The following is a 22,591-nucleotide window of genomic DNA, read 5'->3' as shown; positions in this document are numbered from 1 at the left end:
AAGCCTACATTAGGAGTTTGATTATTTTTTTTGCAACCCCCAAAAGAGGACACTCAAGTGTCCTGTTTTGGTTCCAAACTAGTGTTAAGTGGCAGAGTAGTAGACAATCTTTAAAGATGATCCTATCTGTCCAGAAAGCATAGAACCCCATGCCTTCGCAACTAACATGGTGGTCGCTCTTTGCAATGATGAGAGCCAAGGCCAAGTATCTAGATGCATGACCTATCTAAGTGCAATTTAGAAGAGTTGATGAGAGAACGGGGCTAGTCCATGTCTCAGTAATAAGTAGACGAAAAAGAGCATGTGAGCCTAGGTATAGCCAAGGACGGATAATCCAGTTTGTATTAGGGGGCACTACCACTCAGCTTGAACCATAGGAAGGAGGATGGAGCCGACCAGAAGGTGTATAGATAGCATGGTCCGAAGTCAGAACCATAGTCTGGATCCAAAATTTTTTGATTTTTTCAGAGGCCAGTAGAAAAAAGAGGGCTTTGCTCTGCTGACGCAACATCCACTGTCACTAGGTGTTGGTGGCCAATCAGCACATCTGGCCACCCAAAGTTCCCTTAGTAATAAACTAATCATGTGTTAAGACTTCTTGTTTTGTAATTAACTGGTAATGGCTTTTGTAAACGGGTAGTACTTGAATGGATGTACGGAGTAGAGGGGAAATTTTCCAGAGATCAGTAGATGCTGGATTGATGTATGTTTTGAGAGTATTCAAGAATGTTTTCTGGGTTGGTCTCTCTCTTGTTGTTGCTCTGCATTGCATGATTCTGACTTTGTATCACTTGCATGTTTATCTATGTGTTAATTACTATCTTTTGGGAAGCATGAAGGATCTAAGATCTAACCTACGCATAGTCACGATTAAGTCGCCTAAGCATGAGCAGACTGGTAGCTACTCTGGGGGTTGGCTTGTTGCATTGGGCATAGTTAAGATAGTTGTTACTCTCTACTAGGAGCCGACTAGGTGGTCCGGAACCACTGAAGTGTCGGACAATGACATCCCCAAAGCTTTGATACCACTATCAAGACCTTTATGACTCTTGGAGAAGAATTCTATTTCTTAAACACAAAAATTAGATCAAACCATAGACTTGAAACAAATTATTAGCATGAACTTTACATATATAAATTTCTACCAAAATAAATAAACATGAAAGATTGAAAAATAAAAAAGAGATCACCATCGACACAAGGTTGGGTTTATCTCCCCTGGATGAGTGTGGCCCGTCTATATTATATGTATTAAAACTTGCTTTTCAAAAAAACAACTCCAAAAATAAAGCATAAGAGCTTTTTGAGTTTTTAAGCGTAAAAGCTCTTCCAAAAATATAGCAAGCTAAAATTATCAAGTCTTGGGCCTACCACAAGTATAAATACTAATTAGTATTTACAAAGGTTCGAGGCCTTAACCTTCCAAAAATATAAATGCCAAAATATGTAACCATAATAGGTGTTCACATGTCTTCCAAGATATCTCATTGTAGTCCAACAAATGTTCAACTAACAAATAGTCTGCCACTCATCAACTACATCAAAATAATATTAGTTAGCGCACAGAGCTGATTAAACACATTAACCTTGACTATATCATACCAACACACACAATAGATTAAACACATTAATCCTGAAAAATGATATAAATAAAAGGCGTATTCCACACATAAAATATCCCCGACACAACACCATGTGTAAGTAATGATCGCATAGGCGTCCCATTTAACCATAGAGGTTATGACTAATAGTGTGTGTGTGTGTGTGAGAGAGAGAGAGAGAGAGAGAGAGAGAGAAAGAGAGAGAGGGGGACTAATCAACGTAATTATTTGTCGCTAGGCCTGGGAACCTTTGTAATGCTCACTCTACTCTTGCGAGTGATCTTCCCCGAGAGAGAGAGAGAGAAGCTTTTAACGTCGTAGGAACAATCCCAAGAGAGAGAAGATACGAAAAGATGACATCAAAAATATTAAAGGGAACAAATATATATTCCACTTGAATGAGAAAAGAGAGATGGGTGCCTTAAAATTTTATTTGAGGAGATATATCACTGCAGAATGGAGCTCACACTCCACTGCGCGCATCATTCCGGATCGTCACAGGGACATGTGTGGCCATCGCTGCGCTCGCCACGACTAGGGCAGACCCTTATTCTTCTGGCGAAGACGAAGAAGGGGCGTCGCAAGGAGGGCGCTTTGTCCTGCGCCCCTCGCGCCTACATAGAGACGCCGGACCCTCTCTACGATTTCTTCAACAAGGTCCTTGGGGCCCTGCCCGTCGTGGGCCTCCTCTCGCGCATCCTCAGCGATGATGGTGGCGTGGGCGCCGACCGCATCCAGTTCAAAGAGTTCTGCAGCCGCGTCTACCGGAGCTTTCCCCCCGATGTGCCCCCGGCTTTTTTCGAGCTTGAAGACCGCCATGGCTCGGTAAGAATCTCAGAACATCTCCTTGGATCGGCCCGAGTGGTTAACCTGTTTTGCTCCTATCCTGGTCAGAACCCAGTGTGTATGTGTGTCCATACACACATACATGCACATGTGTGTATGTGTATACATACATACACGTGTGTTTTTTCACACAAGAACTATGTATATAGTTGTTTCTATATGTTTATTTATATATTTGTATACATTTGTGTGTGTGTGTGTGTGTGTGTGTGTGTGGGCGTGCGCATGCGTGGAAACATGTATATATATGCTCAGCTCTTCCTTAATTTGCTTATTGATGGAATGATCATTTAGAAATCGCTTCTTATGTTAATGTGCTCATTATGTTCTTACAATTTCCCACACATAGGTCGTCCATTTGGTTTTCAAAGAATATCTTATTTGTTCAGTGTGAGCTGATGGTTTCATGGTGATTTGATTTCATCAAATTTTGCACCAGTAATGTGTTGCTCTCCAAAATGATTTTATTGGAGAAAACTGATTTGTTTGATTATGATTTCAATCAAAATCTCATAATTCTACTGCTCAGTGTCTTAATTACTTGCATATTTTGCAGACAGCGAGGCCTCAATATGTATTGCTTTGGTGCTGGGCCGCAGCCTTGGGTGCAGGTTTGCTGAGAAGTGAAGACATGATGCTAGGTGCAGCACGGTTGCGTGTTTCCTTTGACATTCAATATGAAGAGGAAAATTTCAATCTTCTGATGGACGAAGCCACTAAGGTGACAGATTAGTTTGTTCTTGCATGTTAACAGAGACGCTCATTTTTATGTTGTGAGAGGAGCTTTGTTGGGGTATAGATTGTTCATGTGTGCTTCAATTGCTTCTTCTAGTCTTAAGCATGATTTTGACATGAGGTGTTGTACCCCCTGAGCAGAAGCGGAAACTGTCAAAGTCTCCTGTACCTTTTGTACCCTATGAAGCTAGAGGAGCAAAAGCTTTAGATGGCATTTGTAAATGTTGCATTGGCAAATCGAGCATCGAAGAGGAAGATGCGAGATTACTTACTACAATTTTGCAAGGCGTATTTCCTGCAGCAGACAAAGGGGAGTTGGAAAGATTGGTGAGAGAAAAAGTTGCAATGGCAGAAGACAGTTCTTTTCCAGGTTCTGAGAAGGTAAGCAAGGAATCAGATGAAATCAGGGAGCAGGCTAGTATATCGGAGTTGGACACAGTGGCAGAGTTTGATGTGTTAGAAGAGCAGCAAGATGTCCTAGAGGCTACCCAATCTGAAGAGAAGTCAAGTAGCCTTGTGTAATACAAGCATAGCTTAAACTGTTCATACATCGAATTACTACATGATCATTTTTCTGGATTCAATGTACTCTTGTGTTTGTAAGTTGGTGATCCTTATTGAACACAGTGTGGACTAAAATTCCTGATGTGCAAGGAAGTGTTGGTATTCCCGCGCTGCTGGCTTTTTTTCTCTTATTTTCAACACCACGTTTTAAAATATGGAGGAGCGTCCGCATATCATTGTCACTGGCATCACAACTTAATCGGTATGCTTTTGCTATGGTAAACGTTTGCAAGATTTGGCTACATTTAAGATCCTAACTGTATGGTTTTGCTTTTCAACGATCTATGGGGTCACAGCCAGTGGTACATCATGAGGCACGAGCATTTTGACTGAAAAGTGTCTAGGCTTCAGAGGCCGAAAGCTAGGCAGACACGTTACAGTAAATCTTTTTACCTTTTGACAGTTTGACATCTCACCAGGACCAACGGACATGCACCCCAGTCCAGCTGCCCTTCCCCGGACATGTTGGCTGCCCCTTCGGGTTGGATGGCTGTGAACCGGGCCATAGATTTCTCTGTTGGAGTGTGGAGACCTTTGGGCTGTTTAGTAGCATATTCCACCGAGGCTTTGTGCAGATGCACAGTGGGTTTTTATTACATGTAACTATCAGCAAGGAGTTCCAATTGGTACGGAAGTAATGCTGAAAATTGTGTGAAAAGAGCCCCACAAAGTGAACAAGAAGCTACTAATGTCAATGATACAAGGCTTTGGGTCATTAGATAGAAAATTTGGCTTCAATGGAGATATCAAGTGCTAGTGTTTTCTACAGAAAAGGATTTTCCTCAGGTTTATCATGAATGTTGGGCTGCTTAATTTGTGGCGCAGGTTACCAGTGTTATTGCGAGTCTCAAACCTATCATTCCTTTGTCTGGCTGACTGTTGTCTCCTTTCTATGTGGCCTAGTTGAGGATTCAGTGGCTGATTTAGATCCATCTTTCCTCGATTAAGTGTTCCTCTCAACTTCTGCAAATTCAAGGAATTGATTCTCAGACTTCAAGTTAGCTTGTTGTCAGAACAGATATGTAAAAAGAGCAGCAACACTGGGACTAGAATCTCCTTTGCTCTCTCTCTCTCTCTCTCTCTCTCTCTCTCTCTCACACACACACACACACACACACATGTGCTTGTGCATAGAGACTTAAGCATCCCGCGTAGTTAAAATCTGGGTTCAAGTCCTATACTTGCACTTCAGTACCATCAGAGGTGGCCAGCTGGTGTAGCTATGGCAGGATCGATCTCTCTGTGTGTGTGCGTGCGCATGTGTGAAGTTGGGATTATGAAAAAGGTATATTAGTACAGGACTAAATCATCTCTCCAGGTTTCGTCTAGTACACAAACATGGAGTAGATGGTGAGAGCTTTTAAAGGGTGTAGTTTCTGAAGACTTGGAGGGGAGCATCTTTGAGACCACACTTATATGGCAATTCAATGGCACCTTAATTTGTGCAATTGTGTTGTCAATGGTTCACTTCAGGAACATAGGAATAATTAAAAGAGCACATAAAGATATAAATTATAAGATCTAAAAAGAATCTGCCAAACGTATTGTAGAAGAGGTGGTCACATCCAACTTGCCTCAAAATAGTAATTGTGAACAGTTTCTTGATCCTGTGCCAAGCTTTCCCTTACCAAGAAATAATCTCTCATTTGTTGTGAGAAACCTTAGGAATTTTGTGCTGTGAGTACGAGACAAGAAACTAGTGGTTCTAGTAGGTTGAAAGAGGCTAGCATAGAGTGTAGAGAGAAACAGGCAAGTGGGGATGTGATCGATATAATGGAGAGTGCAATGTAGGCATGCAATGAAGTTCAAAGGAAGAAGTAAAACATTTGATTGAATTATCATTGTGGAGTGGGGAATGGATGCTTAAAAAAATAGCTTGTAGTGGAGTTGCATGGTGCCACCGACTTAAGAGTGTTAGAGGAAGCTGATCTTGAGGGGTGGAGGATTGACCTTGGGGGGTGGAGGGCACTAGTGGACCTAGAGGTGGGGAACACTTAAAGTTTTGTAAGTGAATTCATTACTTTTTTTGTTATATCCATGTTTGACCTTTAGACAATATTTATGTATATATATTCATATAAAAAAGGGTTATTTTTTTGTTATATCCATATTTGACCTTGGGGTAAATGAAAGATAGGCCTTAATCACTATATCGTTAGTGCCATGAGTCATTGGGCTAGGCCACAATTTAGGCACCTTTATAGATGTTGCAGTTATATATAAAGATGGGTGATTAAACAATTTATGCCATGCTAGGCTTTTATTTTTTTGTTGGGGAGTGCTCTTCATAACAACCATGGTATCGTATTCTTTGAGGATCCTATGACATCTACCGTTGGAAGATTCAACTTGGAAAGCTCAACATGTAAGTTGCGGTATTAAGTGTGCACGTTTGTCTGTGTACGGACAAGGTTCTTGAGTAACAATCATTATGCCTAAGGACTCAATGATGTGTACCACGGGACCAGATCAACATGTCCGTTGGAAGATTCAACTTGGAAAGCTCAACAGGTATTAAGTGTGCACGTTTCTCTGTGTACGGACAAGGTTCTTGAGTAACAATCATTATGCCTAAGGACTCAATGATGTGTAGCACGGGACCAGATCAACATAAGGGGCGCATGAGTATGGTGTGGCCGATCAAGTGGACATTGGATGCCTAGAGGTCATTGGTGTATTTATGGATGGGTGTTTAAACAAATTATTCCATGCTAGGATTTCATCTTTATGAGAGCACTCTTCATCTTCTTCTTTTCCACATTTGTGAGCTTGGAGGCCAGATCTAGGGTTAGTGTTTACTACTTGGTTTGGGTTCTTTTTATCTCTTGCGAGTTGATTGATTCTATTTTAGATTGACTTTAACCTAGGAATTTACAATCTCTTATAGATGTTGTTTGGCTTGTTGAGCATAAAGAGAATCCAATTGCCCACATTTTCGATGAGTTCACCAACAATGTCCATGATTCTCCTTTACATATGGTATCACTTGTCTTTATTGTACATGGCTTGGTCGATGGTCTTGAAGAGCTAAGGTTCCCATGTCAGAGATAATTGGTAGTTGATAAAATCTAAAGTGATGAGATCCGTTGGTCTTGTAATACAAAAATTTTCTTTTGTTGAGGCTTCTTTATTGCAATGTATGATACATATGTGTGGTGATTATCCATGTGAGACCGGGCATTTGGTATGCCAATCATGCTCATCCTCGGGAAGGGGTTTGTACACGAAGCTAATACTTATGTGAATACTTTCTCATGGAGTTATTGGTAGCTTGGGAAGCTTGTATGAGAAGCTCGCAACTTGGTGGCTCATCTTCAATAGCTGTATGATGATTTGGCTCGAAATATCTTGTTTGACATGAAGGATTCCAAGGGTTTTCTATGTAATATTATGTATTGGTTGTGAGAATGAGTGGAGTGTTCATTGTAATACCATGTATATGATCTAGAAATACATTGGTATGGGTTATAGTACTAAATGTATATAGAATTAGCGGTGAGTCATAAAATAGGAGTGGGCCTTATGTGTACATGGAATGGTAATTCTAGTAAAACAAGATGCATAACACATGCCAAGCTCTTGGAGGCATGGAGAGGGCATGTAAAGGAGTGTGGATGTATGCATAATAGAGAAGAATCCTTCTGGATGTTCTATGTGAACTAAGGGGACTTTTGACATGTGTACTTGAGGGGCCTTTTTGTGTGGGATCAAGGTGGGGTTGAGCCCATCTTCCAATTCAACATTTCTTTGAACTAAGAAATAAAAAAGACACATGCCAAAACTAGCCAAGAAGGACATGTGATAATGACATCCGTACTTAGGCAATCTAAAGTTAAATGATTCTTCTATCTCTTAATGTAGTTCTTGAGAGGAGGGTGAGAAATCTCCTATGTAAGGAGCCCTCTTGCTCACTTGTAAGGTATATTGACATATAGTAGCATATTAGCATATTCAGCCAAAGAGTTTCCCTAGATGTTAGCGCTACCCTCACTCTTGTAGCTTTTTGCTTTCCTACTTGATGTGTGTTAGAAATGGAATTCTAATTTCCTTGGGTCTCCATGGTGATATCAGCTCTAAATTAGTAAAGCTTGTCTACATATATGATGTGACTCATGTTTGTGTTGATGTTATCTCTTATTGTCTCCTCATTACCTCTTCTAGCATGTGTCAATTATAATTGAGTCTTGTTCCTCACTTCTCATTGTACTTCAACAAGTGTGCACTCAACAACCTCACAAATAAGGAGCCCCAACATTTAAATTGAGAGTGTACATATTTTGGTTCCGTTTTCCAAGACCTCTAATTCAATGGAGAAGGAGAGGAGCTTTACCTCAAAGTCATCAATTTTGGGATTCTTTACCGCCACCGATTGAAGTAGACTTCTTCCAAATTGGCGTGGGGGATTTAAAGGCACTACAAAGACTAAATCACAACAACCAAGATCTTTCTCAATAAGAAATGATGTGAGTAATCTTCTTCACATGTGGAAGGAAAAAGTCAGTATTTCACTTGCTGTTTTAGGCGATCATATCTCTCAAACTATGAACAATTTTAAGGTGCTTCAAAATGTGAAGTTATGGTACTCTTTTAGAGATTTCCAAGGAACCTATGGATCCCACGTTTTGCGTTTATATGCAAAATATATTGAGCTCTGAGGCACACTAGTGTGTAGAGAGGGCTAAAGATGTTTAAAAATGTAACTTTTTGGGTCGTGTGTACCACCAAAAGGATGTATTTTAAAACTGATAGATGCAATTGGCAGTGCTAATGAATTTTTTTATTTAGCACCATGAATCGTTGGTAAGATCAAGCTGATTGAGAAATGGGCATTCATAATTGATGTGGAAAGACTCCTCAAAATTGCTGTTTCTGGGCACCTAGCTATTGTGGCTATAACTTTTGCAAATGATGGAATTTTTTAGTGCTTCAAAATAAAAAATTTAGTACTCTTTAAGCTCTTTACAATGAGCTATTGGGCATCATGTTTTGAGTTCATATGTATCACATATATTTAGATTTGATATAGACTATGTAGAAGGGGTTGCTGTAGAAGAAATGCAAATCACCTTGCTTGGTATGCTTTATACAAAGGTGATATGGTAGGGCTGATTTGCGGTAGTAAAGCTAATGGAAAGCTTCAACCTATATATGAATTGGCTCAAGAGTGTTCATGATTGAAGGATCTCAATCTTATTCAAAGGGGAGGTAAAAACCCATTCATGTCTCAATGTTTCACCCAAATCTTCCCACTCAAACTAATTAACCCTTCCAACCCTCCCCTACCTTGTATGTGAATTTTATAGTGAGTCAAAATATTTTCCATCAACAATGCATTGTCTTTCTTAGATTAAGGGAAACCTACAATCACCTGAACTCCTTATCCTTCCTATACTTGAATATGAAGTAGCATGAGATGTGCATGTATTGATCTTGTTTTAAGGTTGTGAACCTTAATTAAGAAGAAAGGAAGATATCTGTTGTTGTCCTCTATGTATCAACAATTACCTCTTATGCTCAATATGCATGGCAACCCTTTGAGTGAGAATTCTTCCTTGTGGGTGTTATATGCACATTATGTGTGCATATACTAGGAGGCTAACCCACATTGTGGGTGTTATATGCACATTATGTGTGCATATACTAGGAGGCTAACCCACATTAGGCTTGTGAGCATGGAAGCATGGGAACAAGCTCTAGTGGAGCATGGGTTAGAACTAACCTTAAGGGTTAAGGTTAGGGTCAGGCATCCAAGGGTCACACATGGAAAATGGAGAGTCAAGAGTCACTTGAGGGCCCTCCTATATAATAGGGGCATGGGGCACACTCAAGAGGGGCTTGGGGGCTTGGAGGCTTAGGTTATGTTATACTCTCTTGTGTAGAGGATCATAACTACTCACCGGCATCATGTTTTGAGTTCATATGTATCACATATATTTAGATTTGAGATAGACTATGTAGAAGGGGTTGCTGTAGAAGAAATACAAATCACCTTGCTTGGTATGGTTTATACAAAGGTGATATGGTAGGGTTGATTTGCATTAGTAAAGCTAATGGAAAGCTTCAACCTATATATGAATTAGCTCAAGAGTGTTCATGATTGAAGGATCTCAATCTTATTCAAAGGGGAGGTAAAAACCCATTCATGTCTCAATGTTTCACCCTTCCCACTCAACCTAATTAACCATTCCAACCCTCCCCTACCTTGTATGTGAATTTTATCGTGAGTCAAAATATTTTCCATCAACAATGCATTGTCTTTCTAAGGGAAACCTACAATCACCTCAACTCCTTATCCTTCCTATACTTGAATATGAAGTAGCATGAGATGTGCATGTATTGATCTTGTTTTAAGGTTGTGAACCTTAATTAAGAAGAAAGGAAGATATATGTTGTTGTCCTCTATGCATGAATAATTATCTCTTATGCTCAATATGCATGGCAACCCTTTGCTTGAGAGGAGTGAGAATTCTTCCTTGTGGGTGTTATATGCACATTATGTGTGCACATACTAGGAGGCTAACCCACATTAGGCTTGTGAGCATGGGAGCATGGGAACAAGCTCTAGTGGAGCATGGGTTAGGACTAACCTTAAGGGTTAAGGTTAGGGTCAGGCATCGAAGGGTCAAACATGGGAAATGGAGAGTCAAGAGTCACTTGAGGGCCCTCCTATACAATAGGGACATGGGGCACACTCAAGAGGGGCTTGGGGGCTTGGAGGCTTAGGTTATGTTATGCTCTCTTGTGTAGAGGATCATAACTACTCACCTACATTTCACACTATAGTTACATGCTATTGGATTGGAGTTATACCTCTTAATGGTATGGGACATCAAGGTAAGGGTATGATGTATTTCATTATATTTCATGTGTGCATCCCTTGGGCTTGGGGTTGGTCGCGAGTGGATGAGTTTATGCCTGATTTACGTATGTTTATGCATAAAAATTATGTAGAGAGATCTTAGGGTTTTAACAGTGGTATCAGAGCAATCTCTAGTTAATTGTTGTTGATTTTTCTTTTATATTATAATTTTTGGTATTTTTTGAAGTAAATTTTAATATTTACTAATAAAAATGTTATTTTGTTGATTTGTGTTGATGATTTGCACGTGGATCATTGATATGGTGATTGGAACACATGTTACTACTATTCAATGGACGAATTGACATTGCGGAGGAATTTTGTGAGTTTAATGCTAATTTTTTTTCATTTTTTGTGGTTTAAAATAAGCATTAATGGAAATTTTACAAAAATACCACATTTTATTGTGGATATTTTTGGTAGAATGGATTCCCTAAATTTCTACAATTTTAAGGAAATTTTTCCTAGTTTTTTAGAAAATTTAAGCATTTTTATGGTTAAAAATTTATTTTTAATACATTTTTGCGAATTTTTTCGCGGGTATGCGATCAAGTTTTTGCCGATTTTCTGCTGAAATGCACTAGGGGGCAGCATGTTGATGCATTGAATGCTCTCCCGTGTGCGTGGGACCCTCTTCGTCTCTCAATTCTAAATTTTCTTTTGTGTGTATAAACACCTCTTTAAAAAAATATTTTTTATTAATGTTAATCATAATTAAGATTTAATTATAATTAAAAAAGATTAATTAAAAGTTAGTCCTTCTTTTTGATTAACAGAGAAGAGAAGATGGTGAGTAGAGAGAATGGAATGGAGAAGGAGAGGAAAGAGGGGAGAAGAGAGAGGGAGTCTTCTCACTCTCTCCCTCTCTCGATTTCTTGTGCAGCGAGGAGGGGGGGGGTCTCTGCAGGCGGCGAAAAAAATCGCCACCCCCCCAAATTAAAAAAAAGGTTTTTTAAAAACATTAGCTATAAAGGTTTTAATTTTTGCTTTTTTAATATTTTTTTTAAATTCCAAAAAAGGAGCTTTTCAAAGCTTGAAAAAAAGTTTTAAAAAAGGGGGGAGAAAATATGAGATTTGAGAAAAAAAAATTCTCTTAAATTTTAAATTTTTTTTCTCTTAAAACCTTTGGCTTTTCGCATTCTTGGGAAACCTTTTGGCTTTCCAAATTCCGGAAAATCTTTTGACCTTTCGGATTCCGAAAACTTTTGACCTTTCACATTCGGATTTTTTTGTCTTTTCACTTTCTCGAAACTATTGGCTTTCTGTATTCCGGGAAAACCGTTGGGATTTTGAAATTTTTTGACCGTTCGTATTCTAAATGCCTTCGGGGTAAATTAAAAATTTTAAAAAATTCTCAAAAATTAGTGAAAAATTAGACAAAGGTTATTTTAAATTTTTGGAAAATGTGGGGTTGGTGTTTGGCATGTGGTGTGTCCATTCAGGCGCTCGTGACCATATCAAATTCCTTCAAAAATATATTTTTTGATCTAAAAAATTAGAAAATCCATTAAAATTATAAATTTTCATTGGATTTGAGAATTGTCGAGCGGAATCGAAAATTTCGTGAACGATGGGATTCTCAAGAGAAATTAGAAATATTCTAGAAATTATTTTTAGAAATCCTAGAAATTGGTATTTTTAAAATATCAATGGTATTTTAGAAAATCTAATTGTTAAAAATTTTCTGGAAAAATATAGGTTTGGAATGCCATAAGATAGGTTTGAAATGCCATAAGATAGGTTTGGTGGAATTCAAAATTATTGTATTTTGAGGTCCTATAAAATTAGAAAAAATTAAGAAAAAATTATGATAATTCTTTTTCTCGAGAATTCAATATTTTCGAGGGTTATTTAATGTTGAAGTACGTTTTCTCGTACTGACATTAGATAGATGCGAGTTATTCACATATTATTAATACGATCGTACCTCGTATTAGTAGTTATTTTTGTTTGGATTAATTCTAAACGATGTTTTCATGATTTTTTACCATTGTTTAGCCATTCTTTTTGGACATATTCCTTAATTTCTTTTGATGGCTATAATTTGCATTCACCTTTGACACTTTTCCATGATAATTTATTTTGAACTTGTTTAAGTGTGGTCTATGCTTAATTTCCTAAGCCTAAGATAAATTCTATCATGGGTTAGTTGATCGGTTTGTTTTGGTGGATTTTATTGGATGTTTTCCAAGTTTTATTTGGACTCATCAGGTTTTACCTGGATCACTTGTGTCTAGGGGTTTTTTTTATTGAGTGTTACATACATGTGTTTCACTTGCTTACTTTGGAGTTTTGCTTGAACGACACCATGTTCATATACTCCGGATTGGTGAGTTGGCCACCATTTTTAATGCTTCTTTTGGTATGATTAATGACCATTAGATGGCATGCATTAATTTTTATGATTAACCATGGTTTTCATGGATTCGAGGAGCTTCTATGATTTTATCCATGGTTTTATAAGGATCTTTTGATCTCTTGGATAATATCATGTGCTTTGAAGGCAGCGTTTGCCTTCATTTTTTTGCATGTAATTTTGGACTATGTTCCTTGTACTTGTGTACATATTCCAACTTAGATACCTAGTTGCTTATATATTTAGGTGAATTGTTATTTTTCTACCCTAACTTTATTGTTTATTGGGTAGTTATCATTAGAAAGACGCCAATAATTTAAAATTCTTTTCTCGAAAAAGAGTTATTCCTTGATGTGGTCTCAAGTATATAGAGACAGGTTTTAGTATGTGAAAGTCTAGGATAAGGCCATCTTATTCCTTTTATACAGGATTTTATTCATATTTCCTAGACAACATACTAGGGAGTTTCAAATTGGTAAGGTATGTATGGGTGGTATCATGGTGGTATGGGACACTAGCGATCCCTCACATATATTATCTTATGGAAAAATTTGGACTCAAGATTGTTCCTTTGCTTACATCACTTGGCATGTTGACCTCAACATTCAAAGATAATCTCATTTTCTTAATTCATTTAAAGTTATTGTGTGAGCATTCTCTAGATAAACTTCTTTCATGTATAGCCTGCATGTATTGATGAGTGTAATCTCGTCGGCATTTTCACTTATTGAAATCTTATTCTTTAGAGTTCAACGAGTTTATCTTGTTGTGTTCGATTAAGGATATTTGGATTTTTCCTTTGTGGCATTTTTTTCTCTAGTTCTATACTTTAGGTGATTCATACAGTTAACCTGATGGTTTACGGATGGTGGACATATGTGACTCATCGAGATGCTGATGACTCTCTATGTTGACATGGGTAACTCGAGAGGTTGATTATTCCATGTGCAGATGTGGGTATGTCGGGGCACCGATGAATCCTTGGTTCTTGTTGTTATAATCCCATGTTTTCCTACTTTATTCCGAATGGTTTACAACGAGGAATTTACTTTGAGTATGAATTCCTCTGATCATCCGCAAAGTCTCATGGGCAAACAAAGCGTATGAATCAGATTGTAGAGGATATGCTTCGTGCATATGTCTCTCGAAAAGCATCAAATTGGAAAAATTATCTTCCAATGATGGAATTTGCCTACAGTTTTAAATATACGGCTATTGGTTTTTAGTCCGTTCATGCTTATGTATGCGTATCAACCCAAGGCACCTATTGATGTTGGTCTTAAGGACATCGAGCTTGATGCATCGAGAGATTTCTTGCGTGATATGCAAGAAATGCTGACCGAAGCTCGGGATTCTATTAGGAGTGTTTAGGATAGGGCACGGTTCTATGCTGATAGAGGACGCTCAATTCGGTCTTTTGAACCAAGAGCGTTGGTTTATTTAAAAGTTCCTAAAGATTCTTAGACTTTGTCAAAAGAAAAATGCTCAAATTTATCTCCTAGATATTGTGGTCCATTTCGATTTATACATCGGATTGGCACCGTTGCGTATGAACTAAAACTACCTCCAATTGTTAGAGTTCATCCAGTCTTTCATATCGATAGATGAAAGGGAAACTGGGAGGTGAGGATAACACACTTACTCCTCCTCAAGAACTCGTTGAAGTCGAAGAATTATCCTATGTTCCTCCACATGAACTTGATAAGGTACTTGAATTCAAGGAAAGGAAACTTTGTAGTTGACTAATCCTTGAGGTTAAAATTAGATGGAAAGATAGGGAAATAGAGGATTTGACTTAGGAGTTGGTTGAGATTGTTTAGCGCAGTTCTCCTTCTTTTCATTGCAAGAGTGCAATGTTTTGAGAGAGGGGAAGTATGTTATATGCACATTATGTGTGCATATACTAGGAGGCTAACCCACATTAGGCTTGTGAGCATGGGAGCATGGGAACAAGCTCTAGTGGAGCACGGGTTAGGACTAACCTTAAGGGTTAAGGTTAGGGTAAGGCATCCAAGGGTCACACATGGGAAATGGAGAGTCAAGAGTCACTTGAGGGCCCTCCTATATAATAGGGACATGGGGCACACTCAAGAGGGGCTTGGGGGCTTGGAGGCTTAGGTTATGTTATGCTCTGTTGTGTAGAGGATCATAACTACTCACCTACCATTTCACACTATAGCTACATGGTATTGGATTGGAGTTATACCTCTTGATGGTATGGGACATCAAGGTAAAGGTATGATGTATTTCATTATATTTCATGTGTGCATCCCTTGGGCTCGGGGGTGGTCGGGTGGATGAGTTTATGCCTGATTTATGCATGTTTATGCATAAAAATTATGTAAAGAGATCTTAGGGTTTTAACAGTGGTATCAGAGCAATCTCTAGTTAATTGTTGTTGATTTTTCTTTCATATTGTAATTTTTGGTATTTTTTTTAAAATTACTAATAAAAATGTTATTTTGTTGATTTGTGTTGATTTGCACGTGGATTGTTGATATGGCAATTAGAACACATGTTACTACTATTCAATGGACGAATTGACGTTGCGGGGGGAATTCCGTGAGTTTAGTGCTATTTTTTTCAATTTTTGTGGTTTATAATAAGCATTAATGAAAATTTTTACAAAAATACCACATATTTTATTGTGGATATTTTTGGTAGAATGGATTCCCTAAATTTCTAGAATTTTAAGGAATTTTTTTCTAGTTTTTAAGATAAATTTTGAGCATTTTTATGGTTAAAATATATTTTTAATACATTTTTGCAGGTATGCAATCAAGTTTCTGCCAATTTTCTACTGAAATGCAGTAAGGGGACAGCATGTTGATGCATTGAATTCTCTCCCGTGTGCGTGGGACCCTCTTCGTCTCTCAACTGTGAATTTTCCTCTCGCGTGTATAAACACCTCTTAAAAAAACATAATTTTTATTAATGTTAATCATAATTAAGATTTATAATTAAAAAAGATTAATTAAAAGTTAATCCTTCTCTTTGATTAACAGAGAAGAGAAGATGGTGAGTAGAGAGAATGGAATGGAGAAGAAGGAGAGGAAAGAGGGGAGAAGAGAGAGGGAGTCTTCTCACTCTCTTCCTCTCTCGATTTTTTGTGCAGACCGTGGGCGGGGGGGGGGGGGGGGGTTCGCTGCAGGCGGCGAAAAAAATCGGTTTTTTTCTCTTCTCACTCTCTTCCTCTCTCGATTTTTTGTGCAGACCGTGGGCGGGGGGGGGGGGGGGGGTTCGCTGCAGGCGGCGAAAAAAATCGCCACCCCCCAAATTTTTTTAAAAAAAAGGTTTTTTAAAAACATTAGCTACTACTACAAAGGTTTTAAATTTTTCTTTTTAATATTTTTTTAAAAATTCCAAAAAAGGAGCTTTCAAAGCTTGAAAAAAAAGTTTTAAAAAAGGGAGAGAAAATATGAGATTTGAGAAAAAAAATTCTCTTAATTTTTAATTTTTTTCTCTTAAAACCTTTGGCTTAGCGTTTGCCTTCATTTTTTGCACATAATTTTGGACTATGTTCCTTGTACTTGTGTACATATTCCAACTTAGATACCTAGTTGCTTATATATCTAGGTGAATTGTTATTTTTCTACCCTAACTTTATTATTTATTGGGTAACTATCATTAGAAAAGCACCAATAATTTAAAATTCTTTTCTAATGATGTACTCGAAAAAGAGTTATTCCTTGATGTGATCTCAAGTATATAAAGATAGGTTTTAGTATGTGAAAGTCTAGGATAAGGCCATCTTATTCCTTTTATACAGGATTTTATTCATATTTCCTAGACAACATACTAGGGAGTTTCAAATTGGTAAGGTATGTATGGGGGTATCATGGTGGTATGGGACACTAGCGATCCCTCACATATATTATCTTATGGGAAAATTTGGACTCAAGATTGTTCCTTTGCTTACATCACTTGGCATGTTGACCTCAACATTCAAAGACAATCTCATTTTCTTAATTCATTTAAAGTTATTGTGTGAGCATTCTCTAGATAAACTTCTTTCATGTATAGCCTGCATGTATTGATGAGTGTAATCTCGTCGGCATTTTCACTTATTGAAATCTTATTCTTTAGAGTTCAACGAGTTTATCTTGTTGTGTTCGATTAAGGATATTTGGATTTTTCCTTTGTGGCATTTTTTTCTCTAGTTCTATACTTTAGGTGATTCATACAGTTAACCTGATGGTTTACGGATGGTGGACATATGTGACTCATCGAGACGCTGATGACTCTCTATGTTGACATGGGTAACTCGAGAGGTTGATTATTCAAATGTGCAGATGTGGGTATGTCGGGGCACCGATGAATCCCTGGTTCTTGTTGTTATAATCCCATGTTTTCCTAACTTTATTCCGAATGGTTTACAACGAGGAATTTACTTTGAGTATGAATTCCTCTGATCATCCGCAAAGTCTCATGGGCAAACAAAGCGTATGAATCAGATTGTAGAGGATATGCTTCATGCATATGTCTCTTGAAAAGCATCAAATTGGGAAAATTATCTTCCAATGATGGAATTTGCCTACAGTTTTAAATATACGGCTATTGGTTTTTAGTCCGTTCATGCTTATGTATGGGTATCAACCCAAGGCACCTATTGATGTTGGTCTTAAGGACATCGAGCTTGATGCATCAAGAGATTTCTTGCGTGATATGCAAGAAATGCTGACCGAAGCTCGGGATTCTATTAGGAGTGTTCAGGATAGGGCACGGTTCTATGCTGATAGAAGACACTCAATTTGGTCTTTTGAACCAAGAGCGTTGATTTATTTAAAAGTTCCTAAAGATTCTCAGACTTTGTCATAAGGAAATTACTCGAATTTATCTCCTAGTAGATATTGTGGTCCATTTCGATTTATACATCGGATTGGCATGGTTGCGTATGAACTAAAATTACCTCCAATTGTCAGAGTTCATCCAGTCTTTCATATCGATAGATTGAAAGGGAAACTGGAAGGTGAGGATAACACAGTTACTCCTCCTCAAGAACTCGTTGAAGTCGAAGAATTATCCTATGTTCCACATGAACCTGATAAGGTACTTGAATTCAGGGAAAGGAAACTTTGTAGTTGACTAATCCTTGAGGTTAAAATTAGGTGGAAAGATAGGGAAATAGAGGATTCGACTTGGGAGTCGGTTGAGATTGTTTAGCGCAGTTCTTCTTCTTTTCATTGCAAGAGTGCAATGTTTTGAGAGAGGGGAAGTATAATATATGCACATTATGTGTGCATATACTAGGAGGCTAACCCACATTAGGCTTGTGAGCATGGGAGCATGGGAACAAGATCTAGTGGAGCATGGGTTAGGACTAACCTTAAGGGTTAAGGTTACGGTTAGGCATCCAAGGGTCACACATGGAAAATGGAAAGTCAAGAGTCACTTGAGGCCCTCCTATATAATAGGGGCATGGGGCACACTCAAGAGGGGCTTGGGGGCTTGGAGGCTTAGGTTATGTTATGCTCTCTTGTGTAGAGGATCATAACTACTCACCTACCATTTCACACTATAGTTATATGCTATTGGATTGGAGTTATACCTCTTGATGGTATGGGACATCAAAGTAAAGGTATGATGTATTTCATTATATTTCATGTGTGCATCCCTTGGGCTCGGGGGTGGTCGGGTGGATGAGTTTATGCCTGATTTATGCATGTTTATGCATAAAAATTATGTAAAGAGATCTTAGGGTTTTAACAGTGGTATCAGAGCAATCTCTAGCTAATTGTTGTTGATTTTTCTTTTATATTGTAATTTTTGATATTTTTTTGAAGTAAATTTTAATATTTACTCTAATAAAAATGTTATTTTGTTAATTTGTGTTGATGATTTACACGTGGATCGTTGATATGGAACACATGTTAATGGACGAATCGATGTTGCGAGGGAATTCTGTGAGTTTAATGCTATTTTTTCCTATTTTTTGTGGTTTATAATAAGCATTAATGGAAATTTTTACAAAAATACCTTATATTCTACTGTGGATATTTTTAGTAGAATGGATTCCCTAAATTTCTAAAATTTTAAGAAATTTTTTCCTAGTTTTTTAGAAAATTCTTGAGCATTTTTATGGTTAAAATGTATTTTAAATACATTTTTGCGAGTTTTTTCACGGCTATGCGATCAAGTTTTAACCGATTTTGTGTTGAAATGCAGTAGGGGGTAGCATGTTGATGCATTGAATGATCTCTCGTGTGCGTGGGACCCTTTTCGTCTCTCAAGTCTGAATTTTCCTCTCGCGTGTATAAACACCTCTTAAAAAACATAAATTTTTATTAATGTTAATCATAATTAAGATTTAATTATAATTAAAAAAGATTAATTAAAAGTTAATCCTTCTCTTTGATTAAGAGAGAAGAGAAGAATGGTGAGTAGAGAGAATGGAATGGAGAAGGAGAGGAAAGAGGGAGAAGAGAGAGGGTCTTCTCACTCTCTCCCTCTCTCGATTTTTTTTGGAGGGGGGGAGGGGGGGGGGTTGTGGAGGCGGCGAAAGAAATCGCCACCCCCCCAAAAAAATTTTTAAAAAGGTTTTTTAAAAACATTAGCTTCAAAGGTTTTACTTTTTTCTTTTTAATATTTTTTTTAGAAATTCCAAAAAAGGAGCTTTTCAAAGCTTGGAAAAAAAGTTTTAAAAAAGGGGGAGAAAATATGAGATTTGAGAAAAAAAAATTCTCTTAAATTTTTAAATTTTTTTCTCTTAAAACCTTTGGCTTTTCGCATTCCTGGAAAACCTTTTGGCTTTCCGAATTCCGGTTCGTATTCTAAATGCGTTTGGAGTAAATTAAAAATTTTAAAAAATTCTCAAAAATTAGTGAAAAATTAGACAAAGGTTATTTTAAATTTTTGGAAAATGTGGGGTTGGTGTTTGGCATGTGATGTGTCCATTCAGGCGCCCGTGACCATTCAAATTCTTTTAAAAATATATTTTTTGATCCAAAAAATTAGAAAATCCATTAAAATTGTAAATTTTCATTGGGTTTGAGAATTGTTGGGCGGAATTGGAAATTTTGTGAATGATGGGATTCTCAAGAGAAATTAGAAATATTCTAGAAATTATTTTTAGAAATCCTAGAAATTGGTATTTTTAAAATATTAATGGTATTTTAGAAAATCTAATTGTTAAACATTTTCTGGAAAAATATAGGTTTGGAATGACATAAGATAGGTTTGGTGGAATTTAAAATTATTCTATTTTGAGGCCCTATAAAATTAGGAAAAATTAGAAAAAAATCATGATAAATCTTTTTCTCAAGAATTTAATATTTTCGAGGATTATTTAATGTTGAAGTACGTTTTCTTGTGCTGACATTAGATAGATGCGGGTTATTCACATATTATTAATACGATTGTACCTCGTATTAGTAGTTATTTTTGTTTGGATTAATTCTAAATGACGTTTTCATGATTTTTTACCATTGTTTAGCCATTCTTTTTGGACATATTCCTTAATTTCTTTTGATGGCTATAATTTGCGTTCAAAGTGTGTTTCACCTTTGAGATTTTTCATGATAATTTATTTTGCACTTGTTTAAGTGTGGTCTATGCTTAATTTCCTAAGCCTAAGACAAATTCTATCATGGGTTAGTTGATCGGTTTGTTTTGGTGGATTTTATTGGATGTTTTCCAAGTTTTATTTGGACTCATCAGGTTTTACCTGGATCACTTATGTCTAGGGGTTTTTTATTGAGTGTTATATACATGTGTTTCACTTGCTTACTTTGGAGTTTTGCTTGAACGACACCATGTTCATATACTCCGGATTGATGAGTTGGCCACCAATTTTAATCCTTCTTTTGGTATGATTAATGACCATTAGATGGCATGTATTAATTGTTATGATTAACCATGGTTTTAATGAATTCGAGGAGATTCTATGATTTTATCCATGGTTTTATAAGGATCTATGATTTTATCCATGGTTTTATAAGGATCTTTTGATCTTTTGGATAATATCATGTGCTTTTTGAAGGTAGCATTTGCCTTCGTTTTTTGCACGTAATTTTGGACTATGTTCCTTGTACTTTTGTACATATTCCAACTTAGATACCTAGTTGCTTATATATTTAGGTGAATTGTTATTTTTCTACCCTAACTTTATTGTTTATTGGGTAGTTATAATTAGAAAGGCGTCAATAAGTCAAAATTCTTTTCTAATGATATACTCGAAAAAGAGTTATTCCTTGATGTGGTCTCAAGTATATAGAGACAAGTTTTAGTATGTGAAAGTCTAGGATAAGGCCATCTTATTCCTTTTATACAGGATTTTATTCATATTTCCTAGACGACATACTAGGGAGTTTCAAATTGGTAAGGTATGTATGGGTGGTATCATGGTGGTATGGGACACTAGTGATCCCTCACATATATTATCTTATGGAATAATTTGGACTCAAGATTGTTGCTTTGCTTACATCACTGGGCATGTTGACAAAGACAATCTCATTTTCTTAATTCATTTAAGGTTATTGTGTGGGCATTCTCTAAAACTTCTTTTATCTCTATAGCCTTCATGTATGATGAGTGTAATCTCGTCGACATTTTCACTTATTGAAATCTTATTCTTTAGAGTTCAACGAGTTTATCTTGTTGTGTTCGATTAAGGATATTTGGATTTTTCCTTTGTTGGCATTTTTTTCTCTAGTTCCGTACTTAGGTGATTTATACAGTCAACCTGATGGTTTACGGATGGACATATGTGACTCATCGAGACGCTGATGACTCTCTATGTTGACATGGGTAACTCGGGACATTGATTATTCCATGTGCAGATGTGGGTACGTCGGGCACCGATGAATCCCTGGTTCCTGTTGTTATAATGCCATGTTTTCCTACTTTATTCCGAATGGTTTATAACGAGGAATTTATTTTGAGTGTATGAATTTCTCTGATCATCCGCAAAGTCTGATGGGCAAACAGAGCGTATGAATCCGATTGTAGAGGATATGCTTCGTGCATATGTCTCTCGAAAAGCATCAAATTGGAAAAATTATCTTCCAATGATGGAATTTGCCTACAGTTTTAAATATATGGCTATTGGGTTTTAGTCCGTTCATGCTTATGTATGGGTATCAACCCAAGGCACCTATCGATGTTGGTTTGAATAAGGACATCAATCTTGATGCATCGAGGGATTTCTTGCGTGATATAGTAGGAAATACTGACCGAAGCTCGGGATTCTATATCAGGAGTGCTCAGGATAGGGCATGATTCTATGTTGATAGAGGACACTCTATTTGGTCTTTTGAACCAAGAGCGTTGGTTTATTTAAAAGTTCCTAAAGATTCTCAGACTTTGTCTCAAAAGAAAAATGCTCGAATTTATCTCCTAGTAGATATTGTGGTCCATTTTGATTTATACATCGGATTGGCACGGTTGCGTATGAACTAAAACTACCTCCCAATCAGAGTTCATCCAGTCTTTCATATCGATAGATTGAAAGGGAAACTGGGAGGTGAGAATAACACAATTATTCCTCCTCAAGAACTCGTTGAAGTCGACGAATTATCCTATGTTCCACACGAACCTTATAAGGTGCTTGAATTCAGGGAAAGGAAACTTTGTAGTTGACTAATCCTTGAGGTTAAAATTAGGTGGAAAGATAGGGAAATAGAGGATTCGACT

At 37.2% G+C, this 22,591-nt stretch overlaps 1 protein-coding gene across 1 annotated transcript; it reads left to right on the top strand.

Annotated features, from left to right (window-relative positions):
- The first annotated feature begins 2,010 nt into the window (after window positions 1–2,010).
- Window positions 2,011–3,821, top strand: PDE329 (calcium homeostasis regulator). Its single transcript, XM_086792631.1, has 3 exons — window positions 2,011–2,426; window positions 3,004–3,168; window positions 3,324–3,821. Exons 1-3 carry the CDS (start codon window positions 2,058–2,060, stop codon window positions 3,702–3,704), a joined length of 915 nt encoding a protein of 304 aa, XP_086648757.1. The 5' UTR covers window positions 2,011–2,057; the 3' UTR covers window positions 3,705–3,821.
- Window positions 3,822–22,591: the final 18,770 nt, after the last annotated feature.

Source organism: Cibotium barometz, chromosome 58, assembly GCF_041138505.1.
Source record: "Cibotium barometz isolate CiBa-2024 chromosome 58, ASM4113850v1, whole genome shotgun sequence".
Lineage (NCBI taxonomy): Eukaryota > Viridiplantae > Streptophyta > Polypodiopsida > Cyatheales > Cibotiaceae > Cibotium > Cibotium barometz.
The sequence above is the reverse complement of the archived record's forward strand: the minus strand, read 5'-3'. Positions and strand labels throughout refer to the sequence as shown.

What these genes read in the sequence shown, in the direction of transcription:
- PDE329 (XM_086792631.1), top strand. Translation starts at nt 2,058, where the DNA reads ATGGAGCTCACACTCCACTGCGCGCATCATTCCGGATCGTCACAGGGA. An exon ending in TTGAAGACCGCCATGGCTCG is followed by an intron (nt 2,427 to 3,003) that starts GTAAGAATCTCA and finishes CATATTTTGCAG; the next exon opens with ACAGCGAGGCCTCAATATGT. An exon ending in TGATGGACGAAGCCACTAAG is followed by an intron (nt 3,169 to 3,323) that starts GTGACAGATTAG and finishes CCCCCTGAGCAG; the next exon opens with AAGCGGAAACTGTCAAAGTC.